Source organism: Larus michahellis, chromosome 23 (assembly GCF_964199755.1).
Source record: "Larus michahellis chromosome 23, bLarMic1.1, whole genome shotgun sequence".
NCBI classification, from domain to species: Eukaryota; Metazoa; Chordata; class Aves; order Charadriiformes; family Laridae; genus Larus; species Larus michahellis.
Window position 1 is genome coordinate 1,871,710 of NC_133918.1, and position 20,357 is coordinate 1,892,066.

The following is a 20,357-nucleotide window of genomic DNA, read 5'->3' on the forward strand; positions in this document are numbered from 1 at the left end:
CTTCATATGGAAAAACAGTGGCTAAAGTACTACACGTTATTTCAGTCAAAACAAAGAGAAAGAGCTAATGCTGTGGACCGCGGCTTTGGAATCACTGCGGTACAGCTGTGTAGATTTTAAGGCCAGAAAAAAAATTCGTTAAGATGATCTAGCCTGTCCTCCTGTGTTACACAGGCCAAAGAAAATTCCACTCCATCATTCTTGCTTTCAAGCCTCAGGAGCAGAGATCATGTGGACTGTTATTGTTTGTCACTGTGCTGTAATGCATTCTTGGAGCACTTCAGACTGTTCTCTCCTCTCACTAAAATGCTGTCCACCAGCTTTTTATTTCCAGACTTTTCTAAAGACGCAGTACGCAGGGTTCTGGTGAGCGTGGTTGTGAATACCCGTGCAGATAGAGATGTTAACCATTTTAAAACAAACACCGTGACTTGTTAACAGTTTTCGCACTTACACGTTTTAGCCTACGCGCTCCGTTCCAATCAAGCAATACACAGCGAGGCTCACGGCAGACTGACGTCTCGAAAACTCCAGTAGCCAGGTTGCCACGACCAGATGAGCGTCTGGGCAAAGGTATCCGTGACTACGTTTGCACGAGGGAGTAGGGCCCCGGAGTTACCATCCCGTCAGGAATCTCTGCCCGTATCGCAGCCCCTTGGGGGGACCCCAGCGCTCCCACATGCAGGTAACGGTCCTGGAGCTTGTCCTGCGGCGTCACCAAAACCAACTTAAAACACGGCTTGGCGTGCGGTGTCTGTATTTATACAGCCAGCTTTCCTGGGTCTGGTACAAAGCCCGCAGACATCAATGAAAAACTCCCACCGACTTCGAGAGGGTTGCGATTGGGCTTTCCATGAGCAAAAACCTGCTCATTTCAGTGTGTGTGGAGGGTGAAATAAAAACTTCTAAGACCTCTGGGGCAAAGGAAGGGGCTGTGTTTGGGGTATTTGTCCTTTTTTTTTGGGTTTTTGTTTTTTTTTTTTCCTTGTGTTAGCTGGGACTCTCCCCATTACAGAGGTGTGACGAGTCCTGCACGCGGGAGGAGCGGCCTCTGCGCGATCAGCCATCACTGGCAGCATCGCAGCACAGCGCAAACCTGCACGGCTCCATGCAGCAAAGCAATTCCAAACACCGAGCCTTGGTGAGGAGCCCTGACCTGGTGCGCAGGGATACGACCCCCGCGCGCCTCCTCACTTGTACAAATCTCGGTGAATTCTGAACTAGGGCCACGAGTGCTTGAACGCCGCCCCTCACCCCCGCTGTAGAGAGTGCTGCTGTAAAAAGTACCAGGCTTTTTGGGATACGTACCTTGAGACATCCAGAGGGGTCTGAAACACAAAGATGGATTTAAATATCAGGCTTCTTCAAGTTGTTCCATAAAATAATTAGGATCTGAGGTACTTAAAAATCACTTAACATTTTAGAACACAGGCTGCTGAAGCCCTGATGGGTCAGGATTTATGTTACAATACATTTATGAGTAAGAAACCCAGGTATTTTTAAATGTGATCATTTATCCACCAGCTTCCTGTTGTGAGCAGGCTGATATTGGGTCCAGAAGTCAAAGTCCTCTAGCCGTCGTCTGTGAAACCACCCTCTGAAATCCTGTTCAACAAGTCCAAATAAAGCCCTGAGCAGGGCTGATGCTCAGCGGCTCCCATCTCTCTGGTGCGGTGCTGGGTTGCGACGGGCTGTACTGGAAAACCTCAAGCGTGTCTTTTTCCAGTGTGGACGGCACCCTCGCGTGGGAGACCCCCATCCCTGCGCACGCAGCCCAACTCGGGAGAATCAAAACTCCGAAGATAAAACGAACGCTGATCAGCATCCAGCCGGGGGTGCAGCGGGGTCGGTGATGGCGAGGCGAGTGCTCCTGCGCCATGTGGCACGCGGGGGTGGGACGGAGCTGCTGGGGACTGCAGCCTCACCGCTCCATCTTCCCACCAACAAACCTCACCTCGGTTATAGTCTGGAAAATAGTCGGATTCTTACATTTAAGTTCAAGTCAGTCTGGAGTCCCGACTCTCTCATGGCACCTCATCCTACCGTCTTGTTCGTGCGCCTCGCAATCCTAGTGATCCCAAAGCCATTGTAATTCAAGACCAGGACAGAGCATATCCACGGGCTGAGTTCATCTTCTCCTGAAATAGATCCTGTTTATGAAGAAAGGGGGAGGCTGTCTTCGGGAGACATACAGTTCCTCAGATCTTAAGAGAGGAGGCTGTGGGACAGTGTCTAACTGGAAGCGCGTCGATAGTTCAGGGGAAGAACGTGCGATTATGTGCACCTGAAACCTGACAACATGCTGTTGTAACATGACTCTTCTTTTGAACATACCTTTCTGATTATCACTTAGTGCCGCTTCATCAAAGCAGAGTAAGTTGGGAATGTGGAAGGAGTCAGCAGTAGCAGACAAACTCCAGAATCTCCTTTCCTGTAGATTACAATTAGGCATGTGGTCATGGTCAGGCAACGAGGGTGACAGTGGATAGATACTATGGGTACTACGGCATAGATACTGTGGCTGCCCCTTCCTTCTCAAGAGGAGGCCCAACAATTATTAATTGCACCAAACTTCCCTTTCTTCTAGAAATGTTCTTGTTCCAAATTAGTGATATTACTTATGCCAACGCTCATAACCCTAACAGGCTGGGGAGTCAGAGCGTCCATGTCATCAGCTAAGCTGGGTCATTCAAAATGAATCCTCACGTGTCTTCGCAGGAGGAGATAACTCTGTTCCAAGCCTGTCGGTAACCCTTTCTTCACAGGATATGAATTCTAGCTCCACTGGGGCACCTCCCCATGCGCTTGCTCCCTGCACCTGACTCGAGCCCAGCCAACGCTGAGACTGTGCCAATGGGGTAATGGGCATTTACGTGATTAAGGCGTACCAGGAGTCCAGCTCTGTTTGCAGTTCCTTTAAAGGTCCCTTCCCACCCAACACATTCCACGATTCAGAGCTGGGGGACATCACCTCATGCTTCTGGGTCCATACAGACTGGAAGGGGCTTACGAAAGGACTATTTACAAAGCCAAAAATTTAACTTTGTTTTGAAAGTTTATTGGATCATCTTGACACAAAATCATTACAGCAGCTTGTGGTATGTTGTTTTCTGTTTCTTTTTTTTTTTTTTTTTCTCCAAGGGAATGTTGATAGCAAATAAATTTGTGAATGTAACACATCATACAGTTTCAAAATTCTAGAATCACTGCACAGGATTCTGTAAGAGAAGACTCTACATGCTAAAGTGACAGTTTTCATCCATGAATTAAAAAAAAAAAAAACACTAATTGAGGAACATTATCCTTTAAGACAATTTTAATATGTTCAGTTTCTAATACACAAACTGGCTAACCAGGGGAGGTTGACCAATACCAAACCCCACCACTTCCCCAGGAGTGAAACCTGCTGCAAACCAATTCCTGCAGCGCCAAGTGCAATCAGGAGATGAAGCTGGTCCTGGCAATAAAACCACACCAGAGCCTTTGCAAAAACACCCAGATATGGGAAAGGTGTAAAGAGCATGAGACACGCTTAAAGCATTCACCCAAAAGCTCAACGCTTTATCCCGTTCCCTGCGCAGGGTTTTAGTTCAGCTCCGCCGGGCTCTGGTGTCACCCGTGGGAGTGGTGGCGGTGCTGGAGAAGCGCAGAGCAGCCCAGTCCCTCCCTGGGGACCCTCTTGGTAAGAGCCACCGACAGCTCCCACCCCACGCCCCAAAGCAAAACCGTTCAAGCGTGTCCTCAGTTTGCTGGGTACGGAACAGCAAGTAAGAGAAATGGGGGGGGAAAAAAAATAATAAAGAAATCAAAAGCAAGAGATTTCGGAGAAGGACATCAATTAAGCATCTCTGTAAAGGACACGGCGACATCCCTTTCCAGTCAGTGATTCCAAAAGGTTTCAATAGTGCAGAAAGGGCTTCACTTTGTAAACCCTCCCGTTCTCCCCTCTAATGCCACCCCACGACAGAGCCTTCGGCCTCTCACCCCCCCTCCCTCCCACCCCGAGGGACACTTCTGCTGCAGGGACCCAGCTGCTGCGCGCGCAGGGCCAGGGGACACTACGGGGACAACCGAGAGCACGACAGCTCCCTTCTCACAGCACAGAGGGAACGGGGCTGTACCCGCAAACTGTTCAGAGCGAAGGGAGTACAACGCGTGGGCATCGCTAACCTGGTAGTGGTCAACCTCTGCTGGCGAGCAAAATGATAAAAAAAAAATAAAGCAGGAACAGACCCCTTTGGATTTCCAGTTTCTTGCTACACCCTAAGCTTTTCAGGAATGTGAAATTGAAGTGGACTCATAAAACACATCGGCAGAGACTGCTCAAAGGGGAGAGGCATGACAGACTCCATTTGCTGGGGCGGTCAACAGGAGCAGAGAACCAAACAGTAACACTTTCAGCCCGTTCCATGCATTCACGCTCTACTCTTCCAGCTGTCACTAAAAGAAGGTTAAGGCTCGAGGCAACTACTAGAAACAGAAACTCAAACATCCCAGTTCTCTCAGGGCTCATTTGGATTAGCTCAAGGAGATGGAGGATGTTTATATGCCGATCACAATAGATCTTGAGATAATAATAATAAATCATATTTAAAAAAAAAAAAAAAGAGGCCTTCAGGTCCAGCACCAGCCTCTGCTAGAAATATACATCGACTACAGCAGCCCTGAAGACATATTCCATGGCTATGGATCAAGTCAACCTTCCCCGGCAATAAGCACAAGCAACAGACTCTGTGCTACTGTTGGTAAAACTCTTAGTCCACCGTCCCTCGCAGATGGCAAGGGACCACCATGAGCTGCTGAATAAATAGCGTCCCTCCCTCCCTCCTCCAGTCACGTCACCAGGATCTCTTTGGGCTAGAAAGGGTTAACACCACAGTTTGTAAAAAGTTTTGAAATAAAAAGGTAACATACAGCCTTAAAATGTCTAAACTGCAAACAATGGTGGAGTTAACTGAAAAGCACGTGCCCCAGGATAGTACATGCGTACGAGGGAGAAACTTAACACTTGGGTCTGCTCGTCTTTACACATTAGGTGTGTTTCTTGTAGTTGGAGTATTTCATAAGGAATATTCAGCACTTGGACAATGTCTCTTTCATCTCATCCAACAAGTTGCTAAGCAGGGTGGAATCATTACATTTCCCATCTATGGATACAGAGTTCTCTCCCTTAGAAAGAAAAAGAAAAGAGAAATCCATTAGCTCCTCTTCTAGGCAGGGACAATTTTATTCCCAGCCAAGCGCAGGAACTGGGAACAGCCGGTGGAGCCCCCACAGGGACGAAGCGGGCTGAGCCCAGAGGTCAGTTCGGGGAAGTCACCAGCGCTGCTCCTACCCACCAGCTACACGCTGGGGAAGAGGAAACCCCCGGGGAGGAAGGAGCTTTGTAGCAGCACAACGAGAACTGCTGGCTGCGCAGTTAAAGCCCCCATGGCACCCCGGATGATTTAGACAGGATTATTTCCCCCTTTCTGTTAAGACAGGGAAGGCTGTGGATTTAGCTTCTCTCGGGTCTTGTTTCAGAGGGTTACAACGCTCTCACCTTTTTTACCAGTAGGCAGACGTGATGGCCTTGGATAGAACGACTGTACATTGATGCACACGAATCAACGCGTTCCACAACTATAAAAAAGCAGGAGTTTTCGTTTAGCGGGACAACTTTTTAATACAAGATTTGCTTCCCGTGACTAGGCACTGCTGCTTTGTCTGGCCTCAAGGAACAGAAGCTTCTACTGAGTGAGGGGAGGAGAGAGTCAGGGTTAAGATGATGTATGTGCCTGGCTCCTATCTGGGATATTTTGCAATAATGATGTTAGTCCTTTGTCTTTTAAGTAAGCTGCAAATTTTTTGTGGCAAAAAAGCTGATTAGAGCGTAGATCTCTTCCCCAGAAATACCTCCAGTGAGGCAATGTCTAATGTGTACACCAGAGCATGATGAAACAGCCATTTGTTTCGCTTCATCCAGTACTTGTTTTACTTTACTTACTAAGTGCTTTGCTTTAATTAATAAGCCCAAGCTTGAATAGCTCGGGCTCTCCCTTGCTGAAACGAAGCGCTGAGGAAAGAGGGAGGCTGAAGCACTGAAGATCAAACACACTCCCCAGGGAACCGTTACAGCCCTGACTAGAAGCTGCTCCTGTGACACCTGCCACGTGCCTCGCTGGACTGGGGGAAAGCCACAGGGACGCCAGGAGAGTTCATTTTAAAGAACGTTGCATGCTTTAAGCATACCAATGTATTACAAACCAGGTTAAAAAACCCTCCTCTCCCAGATGTATTTAATCTGGACATTTAACCTGCTTCTGTCGTTGTTGAGGCCACGGAGCGTTGCGCTTGCCAAGCACAGCAGAAATTTTAGAATATGGAATTTTGCAGAAGGTTCTGCGTCAAGGAAGACTCACCTGAAAAATGATGATGAAAACAGATCTTTGCCAGTAGATGTTGGAAAGAAATGCTAATTCCATCTACTTTAATAGAACTCATGTGCAGATCTCCAGACTCTAGGAGCTTGGCAAAAGCATCACTGCAAAACAGGACGGAAAGTAAACACTCGTACTAGAAATTCAAGTGTAATCCACCACATCAGCCCCATGCAGACCTTGAGACATCTCAGGATGCAGAAGTCTAAGTACTACCAAGCTCTAGGAAAAAAGGTTTACAGCAAATATGGGAACGAAACTCCAGAATCCACTGGAGCACCCTGCGACCTCAACCAGAGCTACTTCCACACCTCTGCCAGCCTACAGGGCATACAGCTCCTTCTTCAGAATCACTTGAAATAAGTTGCTGGACATATTTTAACAGTCAAATATTACACAAGAGAACGGAACTGTAATCAAAGCAATCACAAGCAGCCACAGTCAAAAGCATGCTGCGTGTCTTGCAGAGATGGCCTGCAGCCAAAGCTCAGCTTCACATGGGCGGCGAAAGCACCAATGTTGTGCTCCCTAAATGGCACTTACCTATAGCAAGGCGTCGTGATCAAGTATGAAGCGCAACTGAAGTGCAATTTGAAATCTAGTTTTTCATGGGTTGAACCTTCATCATTCTGCAACAGGTCAAAGGAAAGGAGATGAATGGGAGCCCCAAGGCAGCAAGAGGAGGCACCACCCCCACCTACCAAAACAGGCACCGATGGAGACTTTAGGGCTCAATTCCCTTTGATATACCCTGGCTAGGCCTGAAGGATCAGTCTGAGAACGACCATCACGCTACTACATCAGGCCAGTTAGAGACAAGATTTGGACAGCCGGGTTGATACGCACACCGAGAGCAGGTAAGGGACACAACTGGAGGGATGCGGCTGCATTTCTCAATGTGCTTTGCTGAAATACATTGAGCAGACAATTTAAATTAACACTTGGAGACGTGGTTTTACAGTTCACCATTTCCCAAGCAAAATAATAAGCTATAACTCCCAGATTCTTAGGTACTGGAAATAGGACTGGTATGTTATTTTTAAGAAACCCTTAAAATAGAGATAATGGCTGACTCAGAATTAGCCACAACTGTCTCCATTCACTTCTTTCGAGCTGTTCACGCAGCTCCTTCATTTTACTGAATTTTACTGAAATAAGATCAGAACCCCATATAGCCTTATACAGGTCAACCCCTATTAAACAATGCCTTCAGCTAACCTCACTCCTGTTCTGGGTTTCCATCCTTATTAACTCTATCTAATTGTTAGGATTATTTTGCCAGTCTTGTACCAGGCAGCAGTATCCAACCCATCTTTGGGTAACCGAGATCAGAAGAAACGGACTCCAGGCTGCATCTCTCATGAGATGGTTGACATCCTCTCCCCACCAGATGCACCACTGCAGTGACTTTCTAGCTGACAATGTGGCATATGTTTCAGGCTGCATTGCTCACACACTGCCAGGAATGACAATTTAGGACATGCTTACGCAGTATTCAGGACACTCTTTGCACAAGATGTCATGTAAAAATACTTCTCACATCACAGAATGGGCTGGTGCAGCAGAGATGAAATGATGCCTAAAAAAAAAAGCTCTAAAGCAGTGCTTTCCACCCAAGTCAAGCTCCCTTACGCAGTTCCAAAGGAAGCAGAAGCACAGAGTTTAAAGCTGCACTTACTTTGACTATAAAGGACAGTGTTCCTTTTAACTTCTGAGCCATAACAATACTCTGAAGTGTAAACACAAACTGGGCTTCATTAGAGATTCCTAGCACGAAGAGAGGAGAGGGAAAAGTCAAGTCAGAAAATGGTTTCCAGATCTAAGTAATGGTTAGATTAAACTGATCAGTAGCAGCTAAGCTTTATGTACTGACTATTTCTGAACCAAGTTTGAAGGTTTCCGTGTAGCTGGAGGAAAGTTATATGCACAATTCCCGCTGTGAACTAACAGCGTAACAGCATTTAGTTCTCGGGTCTCTGAAAAGCAGCAGTGAGAGCTGGCACCTGGCAGAGGTTATTGAGCGAGGGCCTGAGCAAAAGTATGTCACAGTGGCAACTGTTTGTATAATGGGAAAATATACAACTTTCCACATAGTTTTCAGAACTAATTTGCATTCTAATGTTCCTGTGCTTCTCTTGTAATATACGGCTCTGTGTTAAGAACTGTCTTATGCAGACTAAATAAAAAAATACCCCACTGCTTTCCACGGGGGATCAAAATGCTCCCTGAAGCCACTAAATCCCACGAAGACTTCTGTGAGCTCTTTCAGCGTTCAAATTAACTCTGTGGCAAAGGAAGTGAAATTTGGAGCAGCTCGGCGATTCGACTGTACTATTATACTCTATATGAAGCCATTATTCTTCATCTGTGTCTAACATTTCTTAAGGGCTCAGCTCCCCAGCAGAATAAGCACATACTTATCGCAAACTTTCACTGCATATGGCCTCTGCCATTAAAAGAATAAGACAACAGCTCAAGAATCAATCCAGAGCAGATTCTAACGGTTCAAGAACCTATAGCTGTGTTCCATTTTAAATCTCATAGCAAACTCCTCATGAATTTGGGAGTTCCTTTAGCTGGCAATGCTGGCACGTTCAAAGGTGTGCCAGCCTGCGGTCACTTGAAAAAGGAACTCAGGCATTCGGACCCCCAGCCCTATGTTACAGGCTTTGCTCTTTTGCTGTGAAGAACCACCTGCGCTTATACCCATACTGTGAGAAGGCTTATCCTGTCCAGTGAATTGTGCGAAAGCCCAGGGAACACCCAGGCAGAGGGACAAGCCTTTCTGGAAAACAGCAAGTAGCAAGAGGTTCAAACAACTCTTTCCACAGGAGGGCAGTGTAGGACTAGACACACTCCAAGAACCCTGTGCAAAGCTGCACATACCAGGGGGTAGCTGGAAGGGCACAGGTATCCCATCGTGTACTGATGATCCTTCTGGTCGGAGCATTTTAGTGTTGAGAGAGTCCAGGACATTTAGTTCCATGCTCTTAAGGAAGCTAGTGCTTTTGTTTTCAAAGATAACAGAGACGGTAACTTGACTATCATTCTGGAGGTTTCCTTGAATATCGTAGGTCTGCAAATGAAGAAGAAAAAAAAAATCAAAGGAAAGATTCAGAAACTTCAAACAGCAGAGCACCAGGACAGAACACAGCATCAGAATAAAGCAAACTTCAAAAAAGAAGGTAATTTGGTACAGCTATAGCGTAGTGAAAAGCACACTGGTAACCAGCTCCACAGTACTGCTAAACTGTGGGAAAATATCAACTTAAACTTGTTAAGTGGGACAGCCAAAGGAATGGCAATGGAACTTTGTTACGTTTCTGCCTCCTGGGATTTAAACAGTGTTTCAGTTAGATATTGTCTACATAGAGTGCTGTAGGATCCCCAGCGTATGCTCTCTTTTCTTAGAGAGCACAAAAAGAGAAGACATCTATCTGGATCTGAACGCCAAAAAACTCACCATTTTAATGTATGGATTTTCAGCAAGAAGGCGGTAACTGGACATAGGCTGAAAAACAAGAAAGAAATCATAGTCGTAACGTAACTAATTTCTCTGAAATAGCGATCATTCTCCTTCCTCGCAAAGCAGTTTAGCTCCTGCCTTTTCCCCGAGGCAAGCGCTGCCAGTGCACAGCTACTCACTGGTAGTGGTTCATCATCTAGTGTTCCATTCTGCACCGACTCTGTTGTCTCCTCCTCGCTGTGATGACTCTTCTTTTTGGATTTCTTTTTGTCCTTTGATTTCTCTTCTTTCTCTTTCTTGTGCTTTTTCTTCTTATGCTTGGAGGATTTCTACCAAAAAGAACAAGAAACTACGAGAAACCCTTAAAGAAAACCCTACATTTCCACCCATTACATCATGACCCCTCTACCAATCTTTCAACTCCAGACTCCCACTCTACACAGCCTTTTGGATGACTGAACGTGGTTTCCTACTACTGCACAAACCCGAAACCCCAACCGACATCCTGTGCTGAGTCCCAGTAAACTCCTGCTCCCCACTCAGATGACAATACCTTAAACCCAAAGCAGCCTGGGCTCAGCAGAAGGACAAATCTCTTCAACTGTTTGGAAGCTCAGCTTTAAAACTGCTCCCTGACCCTTAGCTCAAGCAACAACCAAACCTCTTACTATGAAGCATTTCGAGCTCCTCAAGGGCGTAACATCCCACTGCTGCCTACTTGCAGGTGGTTGCTACACTGACTGGTAATTGGTAATTCCTGTGGGCTTCTTTTTAAAGAATACGAGACACTAGGAGAAAATGGCTATGGGTGTCAGCAATTTAAACCACTTACCTTTCCTTCATCATCCTCTTCTTCATCTCGCTCTTCCCTGTCTTCCTTTTTTACCTCTTGAGGTTCAGCCACAACAGCAGCACCCGCTTCAGGCTCACTCTGAGTAGATTAGCAGAAGGATTACGACACTAACGGAATGCATTGGAACCACCGAATCCCACACCAAAGGAAATCTCAACAGTGACACCCCACCCATCAACTGTTATTTCAAAAAGTTACATTAGACTAACACAGTATCAAGCCTTTTGTTTCATGCTTCTGACAACCAGCAAATACGATCTTGAGGACAAGATACAAAAGATTTCCTCCAAGGAATATGTCCCCTTATATTCCCTGTCTCTTCCTCTAAAATCTCCCATCAGAATTCACGAGACTTTTCCTTTCAGACTGTGTCTGTCACGTCTATTAACATTGCTAGTGTCCGGCTCACACTAGGAAATAAAACCATACAATAACACAATATTAAAATCCACCAATAATATTAAAATCCACCAAGGCTGTAGCTGCGTCTGTACTCCTATCCACTGATCTGCACAGCAGAACGAGCTTGAAACCCCCCATTACAGTGGCTGCAAACCGGGGAGATAAAGTGTCATTGCTTCACGGCAATAAATTGAGGAGATGAAGCCGATTTTCCCCTTCTCTCCTGCAGCATGACAAAGCACTCGGATCACAGCTAAAATGCAATCATGAGATAAGATGCCTACCTGTGGCTGGGTAGTAGAAGCAGACGGTGGAGCCGTAGAGAGCCAGAAATCCAAGTCTTCCCCCTGAATTTCAAGAGAAAACAAAGCCATTATAGTTTTTTTGATACCATTCTTTGAAAGATTAAAAAAAAAATCATCAATTAAATTAAAACCTTAAGTTTTCATGGAAACTCATCGCTCCAGAATGCTCACACACGGATACTGCAACACGTTTTAGGAGCAAATAGTTGAAGCAGCTTGATGTCAGCCTTTGAACGCACTTCCAAACCCGGACACGGCTGAGAGTAACTGCAGGTTACCCTCCGTATCACAGTATCTACAGGCATTCAAAGCACATCGGCTGCCCCTTAGAGGAAAAGTGCATCTCCGCAGAGTGGTTAACATGAAGGATACTTCAAGCCTCCAGAGTAACTGACAACTAACGGCAGGTTTTGTAACTGAAAGATTCTGAAGTACACAGGGGACAGGATGGAGAACAAAAGGGAGTTCCAGATATTTTGCTAACGAGTTCCCCATTGTAAGAACCGACAGAGCATCAGTAGACTCAGCTTCCAAATTAGATCTGGAAGATCTGCTGCGTAGGCTGCAGTAAGCTGAGATCTGCTAACTTGTGAGGCTAAGTAAATGTTATTTTTATTAGCAGAAATCTTTAAATACCTGCTCTTATGGTTGTAAAAATTTAAGGAAAAAAAGCTTGAAAACATTCAGCTGTTTGGATTGTCAAACGTGACTGTTCCTAAGCAACACAAACAAAACACAGCGATAAATATGGCCCGTAACAGCAGTTTCTAAAATAAAGCAAGTTTTGGAGAATTACCTTCTTTGCTTCTTCCTCTTCTACTACCTTTTTCTCTTTCTCTTTCTTCTTGCCTTTGTCTCTCTCTTTTTCTTTGTGTTTCTTTTCCTTCTTTTTGGGTTTCTTGCTCTTCTTCTCTACCAGGGGAGCTTCGGAATCTGGTGACTTCAGGGTCTCAACATTTCTGTGTCTCTGCACTGGCAGCTTCTCACTGTCCGCTAAGGGTCTTAAAAACAGAGAGACCATCATCCTTCTGCAAACAGCCTCCCTCAGCTCAGATTATCCTGCTGGACATCCAAGACAAGGTATGCTTTGGTTTTAAAGAGTTGGGCCCCAAAATCTTAAATCAGCACATACTTTTGTACCTGAAGCTTATTTACATAACTGCAGACACTGCCCTCGTGGATTAGAAGTTAATGGAAACATTTTGAAGGTGACCAAGAGCCAAGCTCTTGCTGACACCTGATCACTCTTAAAAGGGATAAACTACAGACTTGCAGGCTGCGTAACAGCCGCAGAAGAACACATTCACACGGCGTTACGCTGCACTCCTGCGAAACCACTCTCAAAGGAAGAGCAAAAACAGGAAACAGTAGGGAGCATTTGCAACAGTGGGGAAATTCAAGCAGTGGAACGACAGCATGGCTCAAACAGCCCTTGAAGGGCGTGTTCTTTTGTTGTTATCAATAAACAGATCACTTCAAATTGAAATTATTATAAGCAATAAATTGTCTCATTTTGAAAGCTTACACTATGAATCTGTACTGTACTGTTACGTTTTAAGCATTGCGTTTAATTTCGGATACCTGCTTCCAAAAAGCATGAGTAGTTCAGTTTTACACTGTATCACAAATCCATTACTTGGGAAAAACCAGCTTAGCCATTTCTCCACTCTTGTCAAACACTGTCCAGAAATCAGCGGGACGTTCACCGATTGCCTCTTTTTCTATTTCTACAGCATTTGCTTAACATTAATTTTCACATTTCAGCGGCAAACACGCATTCAGCAAATTTCTAATGGTCTCACCTGCTTTAATTTTTTTTGCTTATATTGCATAAAGAACCAGACTTGATTCATTTTTTAACTTTGAAATATACAACGTAAGGGCAAGATGGATCCCCCCCACATCTGTTTGAACAGTAACCAGATCTCATCTTTAAGCTATTTCACATATACCTGTAAGGAAACAGGGATCGATGCTGAAAGTCAACGATGAAATAAACTCCCACTAATTTCAGGGTGAAGGATTTCAATGGTTTCACCACCCTTCAAGTATTTACACTGTCCACAGGAATCAACCAACCTGACGAAGAAGGTCAGCCACTTGGCAATATATTCTTACCTGGAGGGCTTCCCTGAAACCAGACTGCGTGTGAGCGTGACACAGACATAGCAGTGCAAGCACAGAAAGAGAGAGAGAGAGGACAGAGACATGAGAAAACGTGACAGGAGAGCACACCGACTCATACGAAATGGCAAGAGAATGGACGGAAACAATACAAAAGTCCAAAGATGCCTCCCGGAGCACAGCGTTCAGGAACTGTTCTGCTCAGTGTTTTCTAGGCTGTTGAGGTTTGTCATGCAAATACAAGGTCTATAGTCAGAAACTAATACACTGATCCCCTGCAGACTCAGTAAAATGAGACCAGCTCATGAAAAAAACAGACGTTTTACAGAAACTGTTCTTTTGCTTTTTAAAAATGCTACATCACTTTTTTGCAGGGTCCCTACAGACTTGAGAATTACAGAGAACGGCACAGACTTTAAATGTGCCTGCAGAGTCTTCAAAACTTTACAGGAGGCATCCACGGACCATACATCAGCCATTATTTTTAGCATGGCAATTTTGTAAAACACCAACTAAAAAAAAAAATAAATCTCCATGTGCACTACTCAACAGCGCACTGCTAATTATCACGTGGCATGCAGGGATTCACAGCCTGAACTGTAAACAACTCCAGAAGCTGAATGGGGGCCAGACTCTGGTCAAAATTAGGATGTGCAGTTCACTCAATCATTTTTCAACAGTGGCACCACGCTGAATGTCCACAGGGCAACAGGGATGCTATAAACTGGCTGTTACTGGTCAAATTATCACAAGACAGAGCATAGAGGCTTACTGTGTGTACTGAGGCCAAGCCGAACACAGGTCACACTCAGTGCCAAGGCAGGTTAGATCAGAGAGATGCTGGTACACCCAAAAGCTCAGACTAACTCTCCCACACCCGATCCCAGCTGCACTTGCCTGTGCTTTCAGACTCCATTCACACACAGAAAATGATCTCCCTGCCCCTACCGAACCCCCGCGACACCAGCAGCTCAGCTTTTCCCATTCATGCTGCAGCAGGAACCCAAGCCTGGACCATCATCTAAGGTTACATCCAAGACACGACTTGGTCTTTTCACCCAGCGGACTGCAAATAACGCCTTTGCCTGTTCAGCCCCAGACTTGCCCTCATGCATTCCAGTTAGCAATCAAGTAAATTCACATACAAAACCATCACTTACTTATCCAGATCTATATCGAGTGCCTTATATGGATCATTGGGATCTTTGTCATCTTCATCACTGGGTAAAGCGTTCTGCAGGAGAGATAAAGAGACCATCCACCAAAGAAGTGAACCACAGGCAGTTTCGAAACTAGAGCTCTACATCCCCCCAAGCAGTTTAAGACTGTTAACCCTGGAACAGCCCAGCTTGTGATCAGGCACAGCAAGTTCTAGGAACAATGCACTTTGATGCAGCGTCTAGTTACAAGATTAATTTAGAACAGAAACTCATTCTTTATAAACGGCAGGATTTGAATTGCTGCTCTTTGGTTTTGATTAAAGGAAATTTTAGGAACAAATACAGATTACATCATTAGCATGCGCAATTAATTATAATCAGCTGCAAACCTGCTGACTAGACAGCAAGTTAGTGTCAAAGTGAAGCAGCAGAGCGTAATAAATGAAGTGACTATTTGGACAGCATTACTTTTACAGCAGAGATGCATACTGTTTGTTTTGGGTTTGGTGTCTGGTTTGGGTTTGGTTTTTTTTTGGTTTGGTTTTTTTTTTTTTTTTTTTAATAGCTTCAGTGGCAATTTTTGTCTTTTTCTGAACAAAAAGAAAAGCATTTTTCGCCCTGCAAAGAACAGCCTAGGAGCATCTCAGTCATTTCTTCAACAGCTTTGCAAGAAATCAGAGCTCTGGAACTGCAACAGTACAGACTGGCTGGTGATTCCTGGGGCGAAATCTCTCCAGAAGAGCACACAGATAAACCCCCACAACTCAGACCTCCAACCAAAGCAACTGACCTCCGGCATCTCTTCCGTTATGATATCGACGTGGTGAGCTGGAGCGATGTCCTCCTCGCTCTCCGTGTGCAGAGAGTTATGGCGATGATGTTTACCCCTCTTCTCCTTTTTCTGTTTTTTCTTTTTCTTGTCTTTCTCCAGTTTCTGTTTGTGTCTTCGCTCTTCTTCCAGTTTCACATACTGGTCAGACATAGGCATTCCTGTGGAGGAAGCCAAACTGCTTTCAGGCTACAGTCCACATGGACAGTGATCTCAGAAACAATAACATTTGGAGTGACCCTTGCGTGTAGCTTCTCAGAATTAGAAGGATCGACACTTCTCCCTGCTTCCACATTATCTCACATACAGCCCCTCCTGCAGCAGCTTTACTATCACACTCCATCTCTCCAGAAACAGGACACACCTCTGTCCTGCTCCCCGATTCCTGTCCATGTTAACTGGATTAAAATATCAATGTTTAGATGCTCTTTAAGCAGAACCGGTGCCATTGCTGTACTAATTCTGACAACTTTCCACACTTTCAGGAAAACCTTTGTTGTGTAAGCCTCAAATATTTGCACCTAGAAGTGATCACTTGCAATGTGCTGCACTTTATCAACAGCCTTTCAGCGTTATATCAAACCACTCATCAGACACACACCTATCTTTTGATACTTGAAACAAGATGTTAAAATAGTAGCTCTACCATTAGACTCCACTTAGTATCTGCTGGTCACCTTCATCAGCCCTTTCAGACACTTCAAAGGTGACTGTTTCCTACCAGAACAGCGTTAGTTTACACGTTACAGACTTTGCTGCATATTATACTTAATCACAGAATTACTTCTAATACTGTCCTGAAAGAAACCGCACTTGGACTGCAAAGTGCTATTTTCAAACACGTGTAAGTTAAGGAGATACATTTAAGAGTCTAACGAAAGAATGTTCCTTGCCCTTAAAAACCCAAGGAGAAATTCCTAAGAAGGAATTATTGTTTTGCTTAACTGAATTTCTGCAATTAACTTACCTGGAACTTTTAATGGGACAGAAAGGTCGATCTGGACCACGGGTATATGTTCCACACCTGGAGTGTCTTGGTATCGCTGGGAAAATGAAAGTTTGTTACATTCAGAGCACTGCCAGATAAAAATCTATATAGATGGGCGCATTTCAAAACATCAAGTAGTTTAATCCTTTAAGCAAACATTTTAAAGGATAGGAATGGAATAGCTCAGGACTAAATCCCATGCGGGAGCAGGGTGCATTTTAAAGCCAGCTCATCGCTATTATAAAGACCCTACTTCTACCTACAGTTTTTTAACCTTGCTACTGCCATGAAGGCTTGTTGCAACTCTCTGAAGAATTTTTGCTTTGTGTTTTATTGCCAATGACTTGCCACTTCAAAAGATCAATTTTGAGATTTGAGTTGAAGAAAATGGGGCAGTCCTTAGGATAGAGAGGGAATAAAGCAGGTTCTTTCCCTGAAAACAGTGTTAAGAGACCACGACCTTTTCATCCATTAAAATCACTGGGTGTTCAAGAAGAACATGTTCAAGGCTCCCTCTCTCTTCGTGGCTCTTAATGAAGTGCAACCTGAATCCTTCCATCTCCCAGAGCTGGGACAAACTACCTGCACAGGAATTTGTGACACAGGGGCACAGAGAAGCAGTATTTCTCTACAGCTTTTAGAAACACAAACGCTGCGCTTTCCATGACAAGTTAATCCAGATTGTTCCAAACTGCTGTGTAATGGGAGCTGTGACAATCACCACTTTCTTATTTCTAAACTGGAGGTCCACCAAAGGTTCACAGAAAGCTGGCTGCTCTTGTTATATCAGGTCGTTTTTGAGTTTCTCAACACAAAGGAGACTCAGAAAAACAACTGCAGGTCGTCACTCCAATGGGCACACTGTTACATGATCAGAACTGCAGTGGAAATAATCAGAATGTCCCAGACAGAAGCTGCAGCTCTGACATCCAGGGAGCCTTCACACAGTTACATGAGAGGCCAGTAAGAGATTTTAATTCAGGCTCACTCACCTTTTGCGGCGAAGGAGAGCTTTTAATGTAAAATGGGTTGTTTGCCTGTTCTTGTTTCCGGGCTTCTCGTCGCTAAAAGCAGATGAATATTTGTAGTTAGAATGTCTGTTTACAAGCAAAAACAGATAAAAGGCAAAGTGCAAAACACAATCTCCCTGAATTTTTGGAACAATATATAACCGCTTGCAAAAAGGCTACAGCACACTAGCTTGTGTATAACAAACCAGTTCTGAGTTACAAGACATACTAGAATATAACCACAAGTACTGTTACTACTACAACTAATAATCCTTAGAACACCCTTTCTTTGCTTTTTAATTCTGGACTGGAGAGAGTAACTTCTGAAGACCAGATTTTGATGGCAATTCAAACGTTTGTATTTTCATTTTTGCAAAAATAGGAAGAAGTGAAGACTCTTATCAATAAAGTTTTCATTATGAAAACAAAAAGGTCAGAAGCAGGAAATATGGTATCATTGCTGAGAACAGTCACATTAGAGTAATTTCTAGAAGCTGCTAAAGTCCAGGAGCAAAGGTGTTGCCTCTTTTTCTGCCTATACAGAGCACACAGAATAAGAAAAGTACACCAACAGAGAAGGCGTGTAAAATACCAAGCAGTTGCAGAGCTCAGCACAAACGTCCATCCTCAAGACCCCATTACTTCGAAGTGCACTGCACTACACCCCACAGTTTACAGGTCAGATTTTTACAACAGCTCCAAACTCCTAACAAGAGCCATGTTTTTATGATATCTTGTTTCCATTTGGACAAGACAGGCAAGCTAGATTTCCAAGAGAACTTTATACTGTCTGTATTCCACAATGCCTAAAAAAAAAAATACCTGTATTCAAATACATATATTTTGTTTGCATCAAATCATCAGATTTCTGAGCTGTAGAAAGCAGCACGGCTCCCTGGCTACACGGAGAACACACAACAGCTCCAGCTGCTTCTGTAGCACTTGCAACATTACTACTGAATTATGCAGGGAAAAGCATTTTAACATTCACTCACTCTGGCCAGTTCCTCTTCATCTATTTCTGGCTGTCTGTGTCTGGAATGCCTTTGTTCCTCATCGTGGAAAATTGTTTTGGGCTTTTCATCTTCAGACTCACTGTCTGATGGAGGTTCATTGATCCAGGCATCAAGGTCCAATCTGGGAAGAATTGCAGTAAACAAACAGCTCGACTGAGTGCCCCTGAGTATTTTGGTATTTCTAATCATATATTTTGTTTTGCTACTTAAGTTTAAATAAGGTTTTGGGAGAGAGAAGGAACCTTACCCCTCTGGAACTGGTACTTTCTTCTGTGCTTTAGGAGCCACAGGGTTCAGCTCACCAGCAAACAGGGCTATCACTTCCTCAGCTACAGGTACTTCTTTTATTTGTAGCTTCTGAATATATTTTATTAGTTGCAAGATGCAAGAAGCCTAAAAACAAATGCAGAAGTAATTTCAGGATTAATATTAAACTGAACCAAAAAAAAAAAATCAACTGAATGAACGTCAGCAGAAGAGAACTGCTCTACTCCATTAAGGGAATTAAGGGAAGCAGCATAACTGCAGGTTTAGAGCAAATGTTAAAAGAAATAATCCATGTCAACCCTCTCTTCTAGCTGTGTCCTTAAGTGCTTGCATAATTTTAAAATTACATTGTTTTGAGTGAAATTCTTGACGGCAGTCTTCCGAGGTGGTATTGAACTGGAATAAGATCTGGGCTCTGACATGAACTGTCCCCATCCTTCCCAGTTCTCTAGTTCCGGAGCTTCTCTTCCACCGAGTTACACCAAGTACAGAATAACGCACCGCTCCATCGATAACAATGGCTTATATAAAACATGCATGGCCACAGCAAATTACATTTATGCTCCAAGACAAATAAGAGACTTTGTATGATAAAATCCAAAGTAATTTTGTTCTCTTACCCTCTCCTGAACTTCTAGATCTGCACTCTGGACAAACTGCGGCAGGCGGTCAATCATCAGCTGCGTAATTTCCTGAGCTGCTTCCTTTTCGCCAGATTGCTCTTTCTGCTGCAGGATGGACGCGTACAGCTTCACCATGTTCTGGACATAAACTGCCTGGATGTGGCCTGGTAGAGTTGTAACTTTAGGCCTCAACATTGCTTCTAAGGTTTGGTTTGCTTCCTCAAGGTGTCTGTAAAGACAGAGAGGACAGATGAAAGCCAGAAACTGAGAAATTTCAAAATTTCATCAGTCTTCATGGAAAAGAATTTTTCGAAAAACCTCGGTTGCAGTACAAAGTACTACAGAAAGACAGGACAGATTACAAATGCGGAATGATTTGCTCCCTGTGTATCTTCCCCTTCCAAATTACAGTAGTAACGTGGCACAGAAGACTTTATAGCTTTCTCCTTTCACCGGAGAGGAGGGACGCCCCAGTTTCCACCTTTACAAGTTCATTATTCTCTCCATTAACTAAGCACTGCACTTTTAAGTGCCAGCTCCTTGCACAGCCTGGATCTAGCAGCCCGACTGCCTTCCTGCCATTCTGTACTTCACCACTCACATCACCGAGGTTGTATTTCCAATGATACACTGAACAAAAATAAAATCTAGTAGGCAATGCTTAACACACCAAAAAGAATGCAGAACACAGCACTTGTGATAATAATCCCATGCTCTTCTTCAACATTGTCTGCTCACAACTAAATGGAAGATGCACAAAAGCTACTGGCCCATTGCAAATGGAAAGCTAAAGTTATTTCCAAGTAAAAAATGTGATCAAACTGAAGCAGGAAAGTATGTTCTCTTGGTTCTTAATCTCCAGTTTTCTTTGCAGAACTTTTTTAATCAGATGAAG

The 20,357-nt window shown here is 44.2% G+C and overlaps 1 protein-coding gene across 4 annotated transcripts in view; it reads right to left on the reverse strand.

Moving 5' to 3' along the window:
* Positions 1–3,036: 3,036 nt before the first annotated feature.
* AP3D1 (adaptor related protein complex 3 subunit delta 1) overlaps positions 3,037–20,357 on the reverse strand; it is a 44,474-nt gene continuing 27,153 nt past the window's right edge. For 3 of the 4 annotated variants that reach the window (XM_074566148.1, XM_074566151.1, XM_074566152.1), the window contains 19 exons: positions 19,460–19,691; positions 18,820–18,965; positions 18,552–18,693; positions 17,539–17,610; positions 16,526–16,601; positions 15,520–15,719; positions 14,730–14,803; positions 13,564–13,587; positions 12,242–12,446; positions 11,425–11,487; positions 10,718–10,816; positions 10,065–10,214; positions 9,883–9,930; positions 9,306–9,495; positions 8,098–8,186; positions 6,963–7,048; positions 6,402–6,523; positions 5,543–5,622; positions 3,037–5,169 (listed from right to left, as the gene is read on the reverse strand). In XM_074566148.1, the coding sequence (XP_074422249.1) occupies positions 5,074–5,169; positions 5,543–5,622; positions 6,402–6,523; positions 6,963–7,048; positions 8,098–8,186; positions 9,306–9,495; positions 9,883–9,930; positions 10,065–10,214; positions 10,718–10,816; positions 11,425–11,487; positions 12,242–12,446; positions 13,564–13,587; positions 14,730–14,803; positions 15,520–15,719; positions 16,526–16,601; positions 17,539–17,610; positions 18,552–18,693; positions 18,820–18,965; positions 19,460–19,691 (2,194 nt within the window). In that variant the 3' untranslated portion in view covers positions 3,037–5,073. The remainder of the gene's footprint in view (positions 5,170–5,542; positions 5,623–6,401; positions 6,524–6,962; positions 7,049–8,097; positions 8,187–9,305; positions 9,496–9,882; positions 9,931–10,064; positions 10,215–10,717; positions 10,817–11,424; positions 11,488–12,241; positions 12,447–13,563; positions 13,588–14,729; positions 14,804–15,519; positions 15,720–16,525; positions 16,602–17,538; positions 17,611–18,551; positions 18,694–18,819; positions 18,966–19,459; positions 19,692–20,357) is intronic. The other variant, XM_074566149.1, reaches the window with a different exon arrangement.